The 19,093-nt window shown below is 39.1% G+C and overlaps 2 protein-coding genes across 2 annotated transcripts; one reads left to right on the forward strand and one right to left on the reverse strand.

The window, feature by feature from the left end:
* Window positions 1-6,021: 6,021 nt before the first annotated feature.
* Window positions 6,022-11,259, reverse strand: LOC135112599 (cAMP-regulated phosphoprotein 19-B-like). The gene is made up of 3 exons (XM_064027099.1): window positions 11,051-11,259; window positions 8,020-8,148; window positions 6,022-7,612 (listed from the first exon to the last, which is right to left on the reverse strand). The coding sequence occupies exons 1-3, from the start codon at window positions 11,129-11,131 to the stop codon at window positions 7,442-7,444; spliced, it is 381 nt and encodes a 126-aa protein (XP_063883169.1). The 5' UTR covers window positions 11,132-11,259; the 3' UTR covers window positions 6,022-7,441.
* Window positions 11,260-12,055: 796 nt separating this feature from the next.
* Window positions 12,056-18,653, forward strand: LOC135112597 (probable isocitrate dehydrogenase [NAD] subunit alpha, mitochondrial). Its single transcript, XM_064027098.1, has 4 exons — window positions 12,056-12,149; window positions 15,125-15,253; window positions 16,898-17,298; window positions 17,616-18,653. Exons 1-4 carry the CDS (start codon window positions 12,126-12,128, stop codon window positions 18,133-18,135), a joined length of 1,074 nt encoding a protein of 357 aa, XP_063883168.1. The 5' UTR covers window positions 12,056-12,125; the 3' UTR covers window positions 18,136-18,653.
* The last annotated feature ends 440 nt before the right edge of the window (window positions 18,654-19,093 follow it).

Genomic DNA, 19,093 nt, shown 5'->3' on the forward strand with positions numbered 1-19,093 from the left:
CTAATGCACTTGTTAAACAAAACATATATTCATCCAGTGGATTATAGTGACAAGTGACAGTATTTTGTACATTTGTTATTATATGTGGAGAATCCACAACCATGAAGGAACAAGCCTTAGTGTTTAAAGGACCTTATTTATAATTTTATAAATTAATATAAAAATGATGAATTGGCTGTTGAATATAAGAATACTAAAAACTAAATTTGAATAATATTAGTGTTTTACACTGTCGGCTCTGAGAAGCAGCTGCTGTGATTCAGCCTTTTTGTCATAGACAGGGCTAGCAGAGTCTGCTTCAAGAGCCATCATTGCTCTAAGCATTTAGTTTTGATACACAGAGTTTTGTGTGCCAAAATATTACCACTCCCTCATACTTCCAGCCCCAGATACCTTCATGCAAGACAATGACAATTCAGGGACATGGAGTCTAAGTTTGGCTCCACAATGGGAGTTTTGAGGTGGAGTTTGTCACCAGAGGTAGGGAATGTCACTATCTTACAACAAAGCACAATTTAATGTGTTGTGGTGTTGTGGTGGTCCAGGCTGGGCTTGCAAGTCAGTCACTCAAGCACCCATCACAACAACACTGTCCAACTCCAAACCTCTCGCAGCAGATATGGCCACATTCCATCCCACCATCACCATCACCATCACTTCATTACCTCATAAGTTACTGGTCAGGTCAGGTGGCATCAGGTACAATATTTTAATTTTTGCCAGGCATCTCATCCCTCAGCATTTGTTATCATCCCCCACAGACCTGCAGGTTCAGCAGTCACTGGTGTGAGTGTGGCTCAGTCACACTCACTTTATCTCAGGCATCTAAGTTTGTACAACATTCATCTCCCTGGTCTCCACATCATGTTTATATATTGCAGGTTTATTCATCCCGTGTACAATATTCATCCCAAATCATCCTTCTTAATTATATATTTACTGATGTACTCATCCCAAGTCAGGGGCTCCTTTTTTTTTTTTTTTTTTTTTTTCCACTTTTTTTTTATCTTACTTTTATTTTTATTTTATTTATTTATTTTTTATATTTTTTTTATTTCTTTCACTGAGTTTAAAAAGCAGGTTAAATGTTCCCTAAAGTACTTCTGTCTTCCCATCTGCCAAGTGTTGCTTCCAGTCCCCCTGGGGGCAGCTCACAGTGGCAATGGTGTAGGTTGTCACACTTGGGGTCGGCTTCCGGTGCCACCTGCCAGAACCCTCCATGCTCACAAGATGTTCAGCTCCTTTAATTAGATCCATCAGTGGAGTCATACATGCATGTGCACTAATGCTCAGGCCTACACACACATGTACATGCCATACGTTTAAAGACAGTAGCATACATAAATAAATGCACGTATCCTTGTAATATTTTTATTGACACTTAAGTATTTATGCACACATACATTAAACAGTTCAAATACATGAATGTTTGCAATATTTACTTGGCTTAACATGTGAACTTTTATTCCTTAAGTTTTGGTAGAGCATGTGTGAGGTGGTGGTGGCCAGCTGGTGCCCCCCAGCTGGACCACCTCAGCTGGGAAGTCAGGGAAGCTACCATTTGTGACAAGATAATGATTTAGTTGTAGTTCACTTGTAGTGTACAATTAGATCTGAGTTTTTTCTTTTTTCAGTTTACACAATTTTTATGCATTTTTTATCTTATATTTGCTTGTTACACTAGATTAGAAGAAATTTAATTTGTCTTTTTAGGCAGACTGACTTGTGTAACATTGTTTTGCATTAAGGCAGGTATTTTTTGATGTTTAGGATGCAGCATGAAAGAGGTCAGTGAATACTGCTTGCACATTGCATCATCTCATGTTCATACTGTCATGAAAGTTAATTCTAATTTTTCTGTAAAAGTTTTTGGATTTATAAATAATATTGAATAATTCATAGTAGAAACTGACTTCTTTTGTGTTGTTTCCAATTGCATATAGAATAAATGTTTTCATGCTTTGAGAGGGCTGATGATGAGACATTTGTTCTGTTGCATAGCCAGCCCAAACTCTGTTGTATAGTCTTGTCTTTGTATACAAGAGTACTGTAGCACAGGGCTTGAAAGGGTTGGTATGATATGTAATGGTTGAAGCTACAGTTAAGAGAGACAGACCAACCGGGAACAGAATGGGCCGGCTCACTTGGCTAGGGAGCACAGGGCAGCCGGGAGGGTAACTTTATGTACGGGTCATTGGAAGGAAGGATGCGAGGGAGACCTGTTGGGCCGGATGGTGAAGGTTGGACAGGCAGCTGAGATTGGCAGCATGTAGCCACATAAAAGTTCCTATTATGGTCACTGCGGGAAGGTTCTCACCTCCCAAGTAAATACTCAGAGTATTCTCAAGGACTTTCTGGCAACCAAGTAGTATTATAGTTTTTTTTTTTTTTTTTTTTTTTTGTCATCGTTATTAATTATTATTATTATTATTATTATTATTATTATTATTATTATTATTATTATTATTATTATTATTATTATTATTACTCTTTTTATTTTCCCCCTCTCCCTCCAGCACTCCTCCAGTGACCACTTCAGGGGATGTGTAATGTAATGTTAAAGTATTCCACTACCTCATACTCTTTCCTTTGCTGTCCTGGACTTACTTCACCAGTGCTACATAAAGGCATCAGACCTCACAGATTTCTATTTCTATTTTTAGTATTTTGTTTGTTCTTTTTTAAGTGCTGCAGCCTGCTGTTGTTGGGTTGTTGTAAATATAGTAGAACACAAGAGGGTGCGTGCTGGCAGTGATATGCTGTGAGGTGTAGAGTGCGTGGGTGCCAGAATTGTCTTCTCAGGTGTAGGTAGTGGGACGCTCCTAAAGAGAACAGGAATGAGCCAAAATCTAGTGTGTAAACGTGACCATCCTGTTGTTTGTTGTTGTTGTCCTGTTGACTCGCCTGCCTGTACAGTGCCATGCTGTCTCATTCCACATTTGTTGGGTCCCTAACCCCCAGTGGCCATACCATGCAATGCTGCCCTCACCTTGATCCCAGACCCCATAGTTTGCCTCTTGTGGCCCCTCAGCAACACCAAGCACCATTGAGCAAGAGAGGAACATTTTTTGCTTTAAAATAAGCAAGTGTATGCTTAAACCGAGACATTATTGATGGATTAAACCTATAGAGACGAGAGGTTAACAGGCATGCCACACCAGACCCCTTTTGCTCACGAATTATTTTGGTACGACTTAATCTTGTTCATTTGGTGACCGCCCTCAACAACGATAGGCTATGCTAAATGTTTGCAAAAGTAGAAGCTGTAGTTGTAGGTAGATCTTTGTTATTATAAGGAACAACAAATACTAGTACAAGAAAATATGTATTGCATTTTAACTATTGAACTGAATTTGTGATCCTAGGGGGGGATTGTTAAAAGGTAAGCTTTCTCCTGTATGTCGGAAGTGAGCCAAATCTACCACAACTGTATCAGCAGCATGTTCTGTATTTTTATTTTTTATTATAATTATGAACTAATACAACTTACATCAATATTACCCCCACCTGTTTTTTTTAATTGCTTTATATACTTCAATTTTATTTCATTTCATTTATTTATTTATCTATTTATTTATTTATTTACTTATTTATTGCTAAAGAGAATCCCCATGCACAGTACAAAGTTTATAAATGTACAGTAACTGATTGGATAATATAGTAATGTGTCTGTAGCTGTTGATCTGCTTCCACACATTTGAGAATGACTTTTAATACTTTTCCAATGCAGAGTTAGCTGCTTTGTAGTGTACTTTGGATCATGAGAAGGATAAGAGTTCTTTCTGCAGCTAAGATTAAAAAACTTGGGTATTTAATGAAGAGGTGTTAGTGTACAGTGTATGTGTCCTCACCTTAACAGATTTATGGTGCTACTTTGCACAATGCCGTACTTATTGGTTGTCCAAGAGCGAGCCTGCCTCCCATACCCTTGGCAGAGTGTAAATCAAGTGCCTACTCTCCGCTGCTTCCTACCTGCTGTTTGGTTGGTATATATCCAAGATTGCTCAAGCAGGGTACCTGTTTTCTTTGGTCTGCATAATGCCATGCTGCATAGGGAGCACTCACTGCTTTGTTATCCACCCCACCTCTATTTGTTGTATCCTCAGAAATTGCAATCTTGTAACATTTAATCACGTATGCAGTTGCAGCACATTGATTCAGTCGGAAATTTACATCGACTCCAGATTAGCAGTGTTGCTGAGGTATATTGCTAGCTTGATGAAATTACATATTTATTGTGAATGTTATTTATTTCAGTTTTGGTCTGCTGAACAAGAAGACATTACAATCTTAAGGTCTTGTATCTTATGTTCATTGTGAAATAATGGAAAATTTTGCTTCATGATGTCTTTCATCATCAGCCAAAACAATGAAAAAGAAAAAAAGTTGTATCCATCCACTTCCCACATATTAAATGTTGCCTGTTTTTAATGTTTTGTCAGTTTTGCTCTTATTTGTAGTACTGAAGATAGCAGTGAGTGCCTTTCCCACATACTCCTGTCTTATTTTAGTTGACAGTGGACGAAAGAGACCATAAGTGAAGTGTTTGCTATAGGTCACATGTTACCTACCTCATTATTCAGTAGCATATCCTTCTTTCTTAGCAAGTTTTACCCAGAAAAATGTGTTTTCCATTTCTGATCCTCAAAAAAAAAAAGGATATATATATTGATGATCACCAGTCCTACAGTGACTGATTAACACAGTGGAATAGAAACAAAAAATTATCTACTTAATGTTTTACACCAAAAAGCTACAATAAACAATCCATGTTGATAAAAGAATGGGGTTAAGTATTTGCAATGAGTGCTGCTTTAGTGTCTTAAATAGCATTACTTGAATTTTGGATGTTACATTCAAACAGTTTCCATGGCAAGGCTACTGGTGGAGAAGAGGACACTCACCACACAGTCCTTTTAGGATCTGTACATGCACTGGAGTGTGGTGTCCCTCCACAGTAACTAGCTGTGAGCAGCTACTTGGGTGGGTCTGGTTTAAATCTGATCCATATAATGCAGGTCAATGCGCGTAAAATCTTAGATATGCCTGTTTAACTGTATACACTACCCTGACTTGAGCAGGTGAGAATAGACTTGATTGTATGGAAAGAGGTAGCTAAATGATCCCAGGAATTCTAGGTGCTGATGTTGCTATAGGGCTGGGCTGCGGTGACTTGGGAATCTCTGCCAGGGATGTGATCCACCTTCGTCTCCAGTGTACAAACGGTATCCCTAGGTGGCTAGGGAACTTTGCATGCACAGACCCACCAGAAGAGTAGTCTTGAGTCTTTTGTATTTTGGGAGCATAGTTTCCCCTTAATGCTGTAAAGTTTACTTCAAATTCAGTAACCCTTGATCTTACATTAATAATTGGGTTTATTGGTCTGTTACATGCACAGTTTCTTGGCCATACTATGGCATATTTCCTGGGTAGTTATGTCCAGTGGAGTCTTTTTTTGAGATCTGTACAGACTTGTACAAGCATTCTTCTTACTCCCTTAATCTTATCTATAATGCAAGTATTTTAGAACGTGTTCAGCATATTATTGTGGAAATAAATTAGTATTTGCTATTATAAAGACTCTTTGTTTTTTCCTAAATCCCATGTAGGAAAATGTGGCTTGGTTGCACATTGACTGATTAGAAGAACACTGCCCCTGTATTCCCCATGTCTTGAAAAGACAATTAAACGACAGTGAGGAAACTGGGGACACTCTTGTATTTTTACTTCTATAAATGGTCAAGGTTTCCAAGATGTTATCCTGGTACACAGCTTTTCCATGCTTCATTAAAAGTATAGTTGCACTTAATAGACCTGCATTGTGGTAAACCTTTCATAATATATAATATATATATATATATATATATATATATATATATATATATATATATATATATATATATATATATATATATATTATTATTATTATTCATTTTTATTTTTCTCCAGATTACCCATAAAGTCTCATTCAAGCAAATCACACAATAAGGAAAAGAACTATGGTAGAAAGAAAATTACATCTGAAAACTAATATCAGTTTATTATTTTTTACAGCACAAAACACGAGAAAACTTGACAGGCAACAAAAGGTTTCCATGAACGTTATATATGGCATGTAAACAATATTATAAATTTCTTCTGTGAAAATTTACATCCATAGTTGTATATGCTTTCCCATATACACCAGACCCATACACAGCTACAATGATACTGGTTAAAAATATAGAACTGCATGACTATGGCTCTCAGCAGTAAATTTGTGACCAGAGTGAGTGAGGGGTAGTCTAACCTGGTCACTGGAAGGGGGGGTTGCAAGGGTCACTCAAGCTTCACCTCACCAGAGCTAAGCAAAGTGCTCTAATCAACCATTTATGAAGGATAAGATTGATCTCTTTTGGTTAATATGAAAGACATATAGATAAAAGTCACATGGTATAGGTCTACAGTTCAAATTTTGTAGAAACTGATGTTGAGTCATGAAACCTGTATTCAGCTACTTTCAAAGTCTACACAATACAAGAATTGAGTCTGAATATTCAAGTCATGATCAGCTTTGCAGTATTATGAGGATGCACTAAATTTTTTTTTTTTTCCCTTTCTTATCATACTCTTTCAGGAACATGTCACAAGTCTAAGAAAGGCATGAAAAACTCCCAAGTCTAAGAAAGGCATGAAAAACTGTTTCACTTAAAAAATACTTGAGATGAAACAAAACCTGAATCTACAGTACTTTTGGTTATTTTAAATAACAGAGTGCTGACAAAACTAGGTAGAAAAGAATATTGATAAAAATTATTTAAACCATTACAAAAGCTTATGTTTTCTTTCCATGAAGCAAAAAATTACTATTGTTACTTCTCCAGCTCAAAGTCACTCACAAAAGTTAGAAACTAATTGTTTTCTTCTACCTCAACTCAGTAATGAATTTTTAACATGTATGTATGTATTCAAAATACTTATCACACGAAGAAAAAAAAAAAAAATGGTAACATGGTAAGTAAATGTATTTAGTCAAAATGTAAATCCTCACTGCTAGGCCAACTCTCAACTACCATCAAGCTTTAAGAAACCCTCAGTGGACCACAAAAGACCTTAGTATCACACAACACAGACACGGCCATAAATCTGCTTCTGTGACCAAGAAGCCTTTTTTTCTCTTTTTGTATGTTAGTAGGCCAAAATGTCCATTCCAACAGGCTAGGTAAGGAAGAGAACATTTGGCTATACTTACCCAAATGACCACCATGACTCCCAACACTTATGAAGCAATACATGGTAGTCCAGTTCAACTAGGTCAAGATCACAGGAGGCTCAGTAACCCTCCCTTTCCACTCTAGACACACAACAGGGTTATCATCATGAAGTAGTAGTTGAGTCATCACAATCTGCCCGAGACCCAGAAAATGGTTGGGTAAAAGACAGGTCAGTGAATGAGAGTGGTTTAGGATGCAGAGGTCAGCTTGCTGTGGATGATAGAGGTCTTCCTGACAGGCACTGACTCTGGGGTGGGGATGGCCTCACCGGTGGGTTGGGCAAGCAGCGGTGGCATCCTGGACTTGCTAGCAGGTTTCTGCTTGGCCATCTGGTAGTCTCCAGAGTCAAAATATTTTTGCTGGTGTGGGAATGATTAGAATCAAATCAATCATGTAGGGTAAGCAATGAATCATATATTATTGTATATAATTTATATTAAAAAATTTCTTAAAACTTAGTTATGTATTGTACTCAAAACCTTTCTTCAACAGGGCTTCTCTAGTCAACGATGGACTGAACTAACAGAATTATACATGTACTAATAATAGCATGCTCCATCGTGTCTTTCTTATGAGAAGAAAAAGATAATGATGCATATCCAATATTACATTAATTTCATGGTGATTTTACAGGTAACAAAAAAATAGTTAAACATTCTAGCAGAATGCATTCTAGGAGCACCAACAAGACTTCATTCAGTATATTATACTCTAGCTCTAAATTCATACTACTCTCTTTACAATATATCCCACTGTGCATACTAACCCCTTTGGTGAGCCTCTTCTGTAGGAAGGCAGAGTGTCCTGCCATGGGGGGGTACTTAGGGTACTTAGATCTCAGCTTGGCCTCCTCAGCTGCCTCTACCATGGCTGCAGTTGGGGCTGCTGGGGTGGCCTACAGCAGAGAGAAATATCTCATATCTATGCACCGAGTTCTAAAACACCAATTATAATAAAAGCGAGCAACATTTTATTTCATATTTGTTATACAAGGTGTAACACAAGTTTCTGTGGATATTACCAGAGGTGAAAGTACAGGTTATTCCAAGTTGAAAATGTTCTATGCATGCATGCATTTTGAGGTGTTGTTTGGCTGTGGCATGAAATTCAAGTGTGGTCTGGTGACATACAACAGCTGGACCAGGCAGGTAACCATGGTGGAGAAACACCCTTTCCACACACTCCACATTATGCAATACAATCTGAACGTATTCACTGCCACTGTCTTGGAGGGAAACTGAGCAATCTGACTAACAATCAGCTGATTTGCTGCTAGCCTCATTCCTTCCCACTTCCTGCCCAGGCAGGCAATGCATGGTGCCATGCAGACTATTACTTTATTTGTCATTTATTACATCCATACTATCATTGTGTAATGTTCATCAGTAATTGGTAGTGGTCCACTGTTGTCACTTGTCTCACCATGTGATACTGTAAAGCTCCAAAACTTGTAGAAATCATGACTGAATTATTCAGAATTTCAGATCCTTGCCTTGGATACCCACCTGACTCGGCCATTGTATCTGTCGCCAGGCCACATGAATTTCATGCTATGGGTAAACAACACCTTAAAATGCATGCCTGCATACAACATTTTCCACTTAGAATAACCTGTATTTTCACCTCTGGCAATATCCACAGAAACTCGTGTTATACCTTGTATATCATTATCACGTGAAACACAAATTAATTAGCAATTAAAAAAGAAAAACTCAAATTTTTTCTGTACTAGAAGTATACATTAGCCTTGAAACTTTGTCATTTACTAATTAGTATTTCTACAGTTGATTAATTTGAAAATTACAATTTTTGTAAACATCAGGCAAAATATCAGCTTCATAATAAATGTATTCTTACAAAATGTCAAAATACAGTCATCTCTCTTCTATCATGACGGATAATCAGTACCCAAATTGTTCACTGCCTCCAATGCTGCTTCAATCATGCCCACCCTCTCCCTCTCCACCCTGGAGACCAGCAAACCGTCGACCTTACAAATTGTTGAAGCAAAGGCCCCAGGAGTTTGACAGCTCTATTTCCTGGGAGGCCTACTGAGCATAGTTTGAGTTGCTGGCTGGTGCTCTAGGCTGGAGTCTGAAGAAGATCACCTTGCAGCTGGTGGGGGCACTGAAGGGATCAATGCTGGAAATAATGAACCAACTGCCAGCCTCCACTCATACCTAATACAGTGAGGTAGCAGGGGCCCTGAAGAAGAGGTACAGGCACCAGCATCAATCTGAAGTGTACCACATGAAGTTCAAGGCCAGGATTAAGGGCCCTAGATTGTCCTTAACCCACCTCGTGCAGGATTTATAAGTGTTGGTGCACAGGGCACACCCAGATGCTGAGGACGACATGTTGTAGATCCTGCTGAGGGACCAGTTTGTAGAAATGATGGACAGTGTGCAGGTCCACATCTACATCCAGTAGGCTCACAACAAAACACTGCTGGAGGCTCTAGCTTGAGGCCTTGAGCTGGAGCCTATACTGCAGAACAGTACTTAGGGCACTTGCTCCTCTGACTTGCTGGAGCTGGTCAAGGCCAGAAAGGGACATGTACAGTCTCCTCCTACTGCAGGGCCTCGCTCCCCACTAATGGGGGTGTTCTGCGGATGGGAAGTCCTGCAGTCTGATGGTGGACAGGGGTGTGGGGCATACATTCCTGCAGTAGGGCATTTGTGGCAACAGTGGCAGACCTTGGATCCTCAGAACAGCACCTGCGTGGTATGACAGACCACTGCACCCAGCTGAAGGGGCTGGTGCAGACCACGACTGATGTCAGTGGGGCACACGAAAAACTTCTGGTCTTTGTGGCAGTGGCAAACATTGAGAACTTGCTGGGCATGGATTAACTCTGGGAGAGCAAGGCAGTACTGGACTTTGGAAACATTACAATGAAGGTTGGACATCGCATAGCATCAATATGACTGACTGTAAAACTGTTGTATAAGATGTGCAGAATTCCATGAAGTGTGTAGGCAAAGACACCTGCAGTCTGAAGATTTTGTAAATAAAGCAAGGAGGCACAAGAGAAGAATCAGGCTTTTGCTTTCCCTTCCCTTCTATTGAGACTGTGCTGGGATAATAGCACAAGAGCACCTTGGTAGCAATATTAATTCAAAACACATTAAAATATATCATAATAAAGCAGTACAATATATCATAATAAAGCAGTTGCATGTTAAGTCAAGGGATTGGGGTAATATTGAAATAACATCAGCATTTTCATTTAAGGGCTAGGTTACGTTAAGTTTTGATTAATTAAGTATTGTAATTTCACTGTTGTTCCCTTACTTGTGTAAATCACAAATTGAAAAACGTCTGAAAATTAGTTGACTCAGATTACTTCTAAAATCGAAGATTTGCCCAAAATTCACCCCTATCACTCTCCACTTTGGTGTGTCCACTGTAAGAGCAGTGCGTCTGACAGGACTGCTGCCTCAAGCGTCAACAGGTAAGGCATGTGACTGCTCCTCTCACTGGTATGCTGCGTGGCACAGGGCTCCCTCAAAAGGAGTGAAACCTCCGCCCAAGCAAGGTGTAGGCAAAGGTATGCTGGTGAGCGACAACAAACTACATGATGACTTCGCTGGCAGCCCTGGCCCCACTAGTCCCTTCCTTTTGTCCCCTCGCCTTCCCCCAGGCGGCCACTGCTGCTACCTATGGCCACCACCACCACACAAAAAAATGCAACGCCTTAAGTAGATATAAAAGAAACTATTGGGAAATTTTCCTTCTAAACCGTGCAGTGAAATTTAATAAAGTTTGTTTACATCCATATTGGGTCAGCAGCTCACCTCCTTTTGGCTCTCCTCGGCCTCCTCGGGCTTCTTCTCCACGGGCGAGCTGGTCTCCTCCTTGTTCTCGGAGTCGGACATGATCACAGGACGGTGGCTGAAGGGGGGGAAAAAAAAGCCCCACAAGACAGCAAACAAGGGAAGGCAAGTGTCTGCGTCCCACCGTCCGCCAGCACCACCACTCACTGAGGCACTAGTGTATCTGCAGGGGGGACTGTGGGGGTCTGCTCGCCACCGCCACCTCATTAGTATTCACCCTTATAAACTACAACAACACATTGGATATTCATGATTACAAGTAGAAACACAGTGTGAATTACATCTGATGTGCTGCCAATGTTTTTTCGTCAGTTTAATGTCTTATATGGTGATGGTAAGCAAAGTTTAGTCCTTATAAAGAGAAAGGATTTCTTTCAGGGACAAATCGTTTTGTTATAACGAGATATGATACAAAGTGAATACCTTTTATCTCTTTTCTTTATGTTATATATTATGTTTTAGTAAATTTCGTTGATTTTTTTTTATTTTGCGTACTAATTATTACAACCGTTACTGCGTACTGCGACTACAACGTGACTCAAGAATGCGCCTTTACCATTATCATTAAAACGGCCGTTTATTTTTTTTCGCAGCTCATTTCTCCTTCTGTTAAACCAAACAGCAATCGTGCCTTGAAATATATTTTACTCATATCAAAATTTCTCCTCAAGCTTAGTAACAGCAAGTATCTTTTTTTTTTTTCACTTTGCATTAGTTTGGAATTCATAAATATCTTGGGTGATACTTTCCTGTTCTTTTCCGCAAATTTTGAATGTGTCTATAATATGTAGTAAAATTTCCAGTACTTTTTTTTGCAATGTAGAAGTTTCTGTATAGTATGGAATAAATTATTTCAGTACAATTTCTGAGTTTCCGTATAGCTATTTTCCTGTACCCTTATGCAATTTCTGAGTTTCTGTATAGTATGAGGTAATTTTTTTCAAATACTTTTCTGTAATTTATGAGTATCTGTATACTGAGAAGTAAAAATTTTAACCCATTTCCGTCATTTGGGAATCCTGCAGCAGAAGACAACATGGCGGGCTTGTGTCGGTCAGCTGTGAGTATTGACTGACTATTAATACCTATTTTTCCCTATCCATTACTCAACATTACCTCTATAACCTACGATTTTCTTACTCCTGGGAGACATCTGCAACTCATGGGGGACTACAGATAGCAGGAAGTGGCACCATACACCGGTTTTAGTGTAAATAACGTATTTTTAAGCTTTTTTTTTTTTTTTTTTTTTAATACTAAGGCTGGTGAGGTGTTGTGCTGTGCAATGCATATTGTGGGTGAAGGTTTGAGTTGTGTTATTGTGGGAAATATATGTTTTCGTTTCGTTTTGGCCTAAGGAGCTCACCGGGCCTAAAATTGGGCGCCGGAGGGTAAGGTCACCGGCAGGTCATCACACGTCACCGGAGTCACGCCCGTGCAGTAAAGTGTTTCATTGCCCGATAAATAAGAAGTGAACATGAACTTTAAACGCAACCATATAAAGAAAACTGTTTAGATAAAAATGATAGATATAATGTTATACCTCACTGGGATACCGGTATAACACACACACACACACCTTTAGGATTAATGTTATTTCCCCACCCCCTCTGTACATTCTCAGTTTGTTAACTGCCTAAATAATAAACCGTTTATTATTATTATTATTATTATTATTATTATTACACACTCTCTCTCTCTCTCTCTCTCTCTCTCTCTCTCTCTCTCTCTCTCTCTCTCTCTCTCTCTCTCTCTCTCATCCATGTAGGAGATAAGAGAGGAGGATGATCAGGAGGGGGTAGAAGAGAAGAATTAATATGGAAAGATGAAATATGAGAGGAGGAGAAACGGAAGGAAAATTATTTAAAAGAAAAAGGCCACGGAGTATGGGCAGCAAGGCACCTGTAACAGTGGAGACTGTCAGGGGGTGTCAGGGGCTGTTAAGGTGTGTCAAGGACTGTCAGGGTGTGTCAAGGGGTGTCAGGGGCTGTTAGGGTGTGTCAAGGGCTGTTATGGTGTGTCAAGGGCTGTCAGGGTATGTCGAGGGGTGTCAGGGGCTCTTAGGGTGTGTCAAGAGCTGTCAGGGTGTGTCAAGGGCTGTCAGGGTGTGTCAAAGGCTGTCAGGGTGTGTCTGGGACTGTTAGGGACTGTCAGGGTGTATCAGGGGCTGTCAGGGTGTGTCAGCGGTGGCAAGAGGTATATACTGGTGATGTTGGCCTAAATGCCAGCTGTGCTCCTTGAGTGGGCAGTGCCCACTTGAGTTCTGAGATACCTGAGCCGTGGGATTAAGATAGACTGGCTGGTCAACATCATCTTCATTAGTAAACACAATAGATGTTTATGTGCTTACTCATGCTTACCAATGTCTTCAGCAGAAAATAAAAAGACTTAAATACATGGATTTGTGAGAGACAAACAAGGTGGTAGACTGACTTTGTTGAATAATTGTACCACATATTTTAGTAATTTTTATCTCACTGTTGTCATAGATTTTTATTGCCTTCAGATGCTATTTACCTATGTCAAGAGTTTCCTCCCATTTTGCACATTCCTTCATTCTTTCTGTCCTTCAGTGCCACTCATGACTATTTTCTTTGCAGAGTTGTGGCTGTGTTTATGAAATATGATCAAATATTAATATGCAATGATGTCACATTGCAAAGATATAATTTGTTATAGATAAAATAAAGGAGGCAAAGATCATGAGATAATTCATGAGACAGTGCACACAACACTCACACGCACACACACAATGTCAGTGGCTCAGCAGTTGATGTTAGCTGTGTGCACAAGATTATGGCTCATCTGATAATATTTGCCTCATATGCTTTATTTATTACTAACCACTTGTTTAAGACAGGATATCATCACATATCAATATTTGGTCATATTCTATTCAGTTGCAACTGTACAACACTCAGGAAAAAAATGAAGACCTTCATGACTCTACAGTGCTCTTCCTATCAACAGCTTTCTTGCCATAAACCTCTTCCTGGCTTCAGGTGCAAGCTTTGGATGGATAGCGTTTAGCTTGTCATGTACTGTGTGGTGTGTTACAGGCTAATGTCTTTGGATGGAACTGAAGACAGCTTTTGTTTCAATAGTGATTGTTACATTGACAAGGATTTTTCATTACTGTTTGATAAAAAGCTGCCTGAGGTGCTTCAAGGCTCAAACAACATAATGGACTGGCAATAATCTTTATATCTGCACATGCATTTAATAGAGGAAGTTTGTATGGACCTTCCATTAGAATAGCCTGGTAGTACATTATTGTGTGTACAGTACTGAGGGAGTTTATATTTGGCATCATCAGTTATGAATCCCATAATTGAAATTATTCAGCTTTTCAAAATTTAGGCTTGTTTAGCCCAATATTGCTTCCCCTGCCCAGACAGTGCTGGATATTATTGTTAGCTAACAGCAGTTTTGGCCATGATATTATTAAATAATTCTGGTTTCAGGAATGCAGGCAAAACTAAGGTTTAGAGGAAAACTATAGATTTGGGTGAATGGGGATAAAGCAACAGTAATAGTCTAGGTATTATTTTATTAGGACGTTTGTAGAATTATTGCATTTAAAAGTGGAATAAGGAACAGTGGCATTTGACAAATACCTGTTCATCTTTCATGCTTCCATCAACAGTATCTTTTCTCTCTTTCTCTCTGTAGGGCCCAGAATTTCAACTGAAGCCATTTAACTGTCACTAAGTATTTTATTTTCACCTTATTTGAATCTGTTTACATTCATTGTCAACTAATGGAAAATATAAAATTCATCCTTCTTTTGAAGATTTAGATTTTTTAAGTGTATTCAAGTTTTTATATATAGTGTTTTGTGCTTTGCTTGGTGTCAGTGTAGAAGAAAACTAGCAAAAAATGGTTTCTTGAATCATGTTAAATTCATCTTGAATTGGATAAACAGCATACAGTCACTTGTAGAAATGTTACATTGTAGAGATTTAGAAAACTTGTTGCATTGGTTGCCTTCTTGAGTGACTAGATCTTGAATACATCATTTATCTTTTTCTTCAGCTCAACCTTCTGCGGTCATCAGGAGCCCGCCAGCTCAGCACTGATGTCAGGACCGTCACACTGATCCCAGGCGATGGCATTGGCCCGGAGATTTCCGCAGCTGTGCAGAAAATCTTCTCTGCAGCTGAGGTGAGCACAGTGTTGGCTCATGTATTGATATTTCCACATGCTCTTTACTAAACTGTGATCATCCCATTTTCTGTGGTATACTTGACTTGCATGTTACAAACTTAGTGTTGGTGGGCCATAAAATGCAGTTTGAAAAATGGTAGTCTGTGAGAAATTTATATTAACAATAATGATAATATTCCTTCTTATTTTCCTTTTTCACATCAGCAATCCCAGACTCTACCCTTACCAGCAAGGTGCTTTGTGTTACCCATTTCACATTGTTGAAGGGCTTAGCTTGATATCTGCAGTGCATCACCAACATTTGATATCTGCTGTGTATCACTCTCTCCTACTTAACACATTGCTCCAACTCACTCTGCCTTGTATTCTTTTCACATTCTTTAATGCTTAGGCCTGTTAATTTGTATAATAACTTGTGTTATTTTTCCCTCCTCAGTTCTTCAGATAATGTAGAAAGTTAATGTCTTTTAATTATTTATGCCTACACTGTTTTTACATTATACTGTGCATGCTTTAACTTTTACTGTATTAGCTGATCATCCATCCCCAGCAAAAAGGTCCAGATGCTCAATTGTTGTGCTCCTCAGGTGTCTGTGGACTGCACCATTCTTTTATGTCCAGTAGGGTCTGTTGACTAACTTCTGGCTGTCTTGTATAGACATGCCCTCACCAGCAATTAAAGCAGAAACATTTGCTGTGTTTTTAGATTTAAGTAACAAAGGTCTGGGTTTCATTATTTTTGCTGTTGTATTCTAATGAGTATTATTATGTAGATTATCTTATTCTATGCCTTGCAGATACACTTGCTACCACAAGAGATCCTCTTGGGTCTTCAAAGATATAAGTGGCGGGTTAAGGATGGAGATTAGCTTAGGGCCTGTTGAAAAGGTTTCTTATTGTCAATTTGAGGTATTTTCAGTTGCATGTAACAATTAACTGATGTTGTTGGTGTAAGTATTGTAAAAAAAATATGATAAGTTTAATTGTATTGATTGTTATTTTGGGTTGTGTAGTGCTTCATATGTGGCAGTGTAATTTCTGAAGTGTAAAGTGTAACGTAAGTATTGGTAATGAGAGGAATGCTTGATTACATTTTGTATCATTTTAAGTGTAGTGTATGCTTCTGAAGCAGTTGTTTCATCTTTGATGTGTAAGAAAGGCTATTGTAAGACAGGTGATGAGAGGCCAGTGATGGCAGTAGTGATGATGTAAAGTTTTAGATTTTTATTTCATAAATCCATTCTTCCTTGGAAATAGTGAGCCCTTTGATGGTATCAGGTGTTAGTGTAAAGTTGTAGATTATTATTATTTAGTACTAAATTAGTACACACTTCAATATGATACCTGGGAAGTTGTATTAAGTGGAGATTCATAACGATAAGAGTGCAACAGTGTTAGTATGAAAGTGTAGCTTATACCATCTAATATTTTTTATTTGTTGGTTTTGAGTCATTATCTTCTCAGAACTCAGGTGCATCCTCACCACGTTATGATGACTAGGAAAAAAAATGTTTTATTGAGTAGTTAAAGCTTCATTGATTTACATACAAAATAAGACCATGTTGTTTATACAAGAATCATGTTTTATTGAAAGAAATATTTATTTCTTGGCCCTTAAAGTGAGGAAATACTGTGCTTCAGGTTCCCATTGCGTGGGAGGAGGTGGATGTTACACCTGTGAAGGGACCAGATGGCAAGTTTGGCATCCCTCCAGCAGCCATTGAGTCTGTCAACCGCAATGGTATTGGACTGAAGGGACCCCTCATGACTCCTGTGGGCAAGGGCCATCGCTCTCTCAACCTGGCCATCCGCAAGGAGTTCAATCTGTACGCCAACGTGAGGCCATGCCGCAGCGTGGAGGGCTACGAGACACTCTATCGGGACGTGGACGTGGTGACCATCCGAGAGAACACAGAGGGAGAGTATTCAGGCATAGAACACGAGATTGTCGATGGTGTGGTGCAGAGCATCAAGCTGATCACAGAGCCAGCTTCCCGTAGGGTGGCTGAGTATGCCTTCCAGTATGCTCGCAGCAATGGCAGGTGAGGCTATGATGGGACTGCCGTAGTTGTCATGTTGTGGTGAACTGTTTTAGGGTTGTATGACTTTTATGTTGCTTGGAGTGTAGTGTTAATATGGCTATCAATATGATGATTGGTTTTTAACTTTCATGTATCTTTTGAGGATAATAGGTCTTATGTACTTTTCTGTGGTGTATGTATTATAGCAGACCTTCATTATCTAATCTTAATGGGATACATGAAAGCTTGTTAGTGCCCTGAGTTTTCAGCTCTAAGTAAAGGTGTTTTATTTTTGGAGGTAAGGATAGCTGGCAAGAAACATTTTCTCACTGTTGCAGATCCAAGGTGACAGCAGTGCACAAGGCCAACATCATGCGCATGTCAGATGGACTCTTCCTTCGATGTTGCCGAGAGACTGCTGAGAAAAATCCAGACATCAAGTTTGAGGAGAAGTACTTGGATACAGTGTGCCTCAACATGGTGCAAGATCCCTCTCAATATGATGTGTTGGTCATGCCCAACCTCTATGGAGACATCCTCTCTGATCTCTGTGCTGGCCTGGTAGGGGGCCTAGGCCTCACACCCTCAGGTAACATAGGGGAGGGTGGTGCTGTGTTTGAGTCTGTCCATGGCACTGCTCCAGATATTGCTGGTCTGGACAAGGCCAATCCCACAGCCCTCCTCCTGTCAGCGGTGATGATGCTGCGCTACATGGATATGCACAAACACGCCTCTGTCATTGAGCAGGCCTGCTTCGAGACCATCAAGGAGGGTAACTTCCGCACTGGTGACCTCGGTGGATCCGCTAAGTGTTCTGAGTTCACTGATGAAATTTGCCGTAAGATTTCCGACTCGTAATATTAGTCTTCCAGTTTCAGTATGTAAATGGAGAGGTAAATAAGATTATCAGATCTGTAGTACTTAAATATTTAGATAAATTGAAAATGCAGAATTCAGGCACAAGTTAGCTACTGCAATATTTCACTTTGTGCTCTTAGTTATTCTTTTGTTAACTAGATTTCATTACCGCTTGATAAGAAAATGCTGTGGTACTTGTTGAGCAGCCACAATGATCTCATGAAAGTAAAAAGATAAAAAAGTTTGAACAAAAAAAATTAGCATTTTATCATAGTATTGAAAAGACAAAAAAAGTTAGTCAGTAGCAAGGAAGAAAACATACTAATAAAGATAAGAAAATAAACTTAATGTTGATCATTATATTGAAAAGTTTTGTTAATAGAAGATAGAGATTTTCTTAATCAAAATGTCAAATTGTAGCAGTTTACTGTAAACTATCTACCTAATTTAAATGTTTTGTATATAGTGAATGAAATGTCTGTTAATATTCTGTACATAAATAAACGTTGTTGTATCTAGGTACACCCTTTCAAATATTTTCTCCTGTTAAACTAAGAATGGTGCATCTATAATGTCCTTTAAATATTATAATACATCTCTACACTAGGGGCTAAGAGCGAGGATGACCACCATAAAAGGCAACCTGGACAGAAGACCGCTCATTCACCTCACTGTCAACACCTCAGTGACCAGCTTGTATAGTTGCTTGATTCCTGTCAGGTTATCTTAGTCAGAGTGTGGTTAGCCATCATTCCTTGCACTTTTCTACTGCTGCCCATCTTGCTGGGTTTCAAATTCCTTTGGAAATATAGGATTTAGTGTATTTGATGTCTTCAGAGATAGTCTGCAAAACAGTTGACATAAATGAGATGTTCATTGCTATTCTCTGCAGGATTACAGCCTTACAGGTGGATATTCTATGCAGGATTACAACCTTACAGGTGGATATTCAATGCAG

The sequence above is a fragment of the Scylla paramamosain genome, chromosome 24, assembly GCF_035594125.1.
Source record: "Scylla paramamosain isolate STU-SP2022 chromosome 24, ASM3559412v1, whole genome shotgun sequence".
Taxonomy (NCBI): Eukaryota; Metazoa; Arthropoda; class Malacostraca; order Decapoda; family Portunidae; genus Scylla; species Scylla paramamosain.

Excerpts from the sequence above, each read along its gene's own strand:
- LOC135112599 (XM_064027099.1), bottom strand. The coding sequence starts at position 11,131 with ATGTCCGACTCCGAGAACAAGGAGGAGACCAGCTCGCCCGTGGAGAAG. Across the intron at positions 8,149-11,050 it reads CCGAGGAGAGCCAAAAGGAG|GCCACCCCAGCAGCCCCAAC; the intron begins GTGAGCTGCTGA and ends TCTCTGCTGTAG. Across the intron at positions 7,613-8,019 it reads AGAAGAGGCTCACCAAAGGG|CAAAAATATTTTGACTCTGG; the intron begins GTTAGTATGCAC and ends TTCCCACACCAG.
- LOC135112597 (XM_064027098.1), top strand. The coding sequence starts at position 12,126 with ATGGCGGGCTTGTGTCGGTCAGCT. Across the intron at positions 15,254-16,897 it reads AAATCTTCTCTGCAGCTGAG|GTTCCCATTGCGTGGGAGGA; the intron begins GTGAGCACAGTG and ends ACTGTGCTTCAG. Across the intron at positions 17,299-17,615 it reads TATGCTCGCAGCAATGGCAG|ATCCAAGGTGACAGCAGTGC; the intron begins GTGAGGCTATGA and ends TCACTGTTGCAG.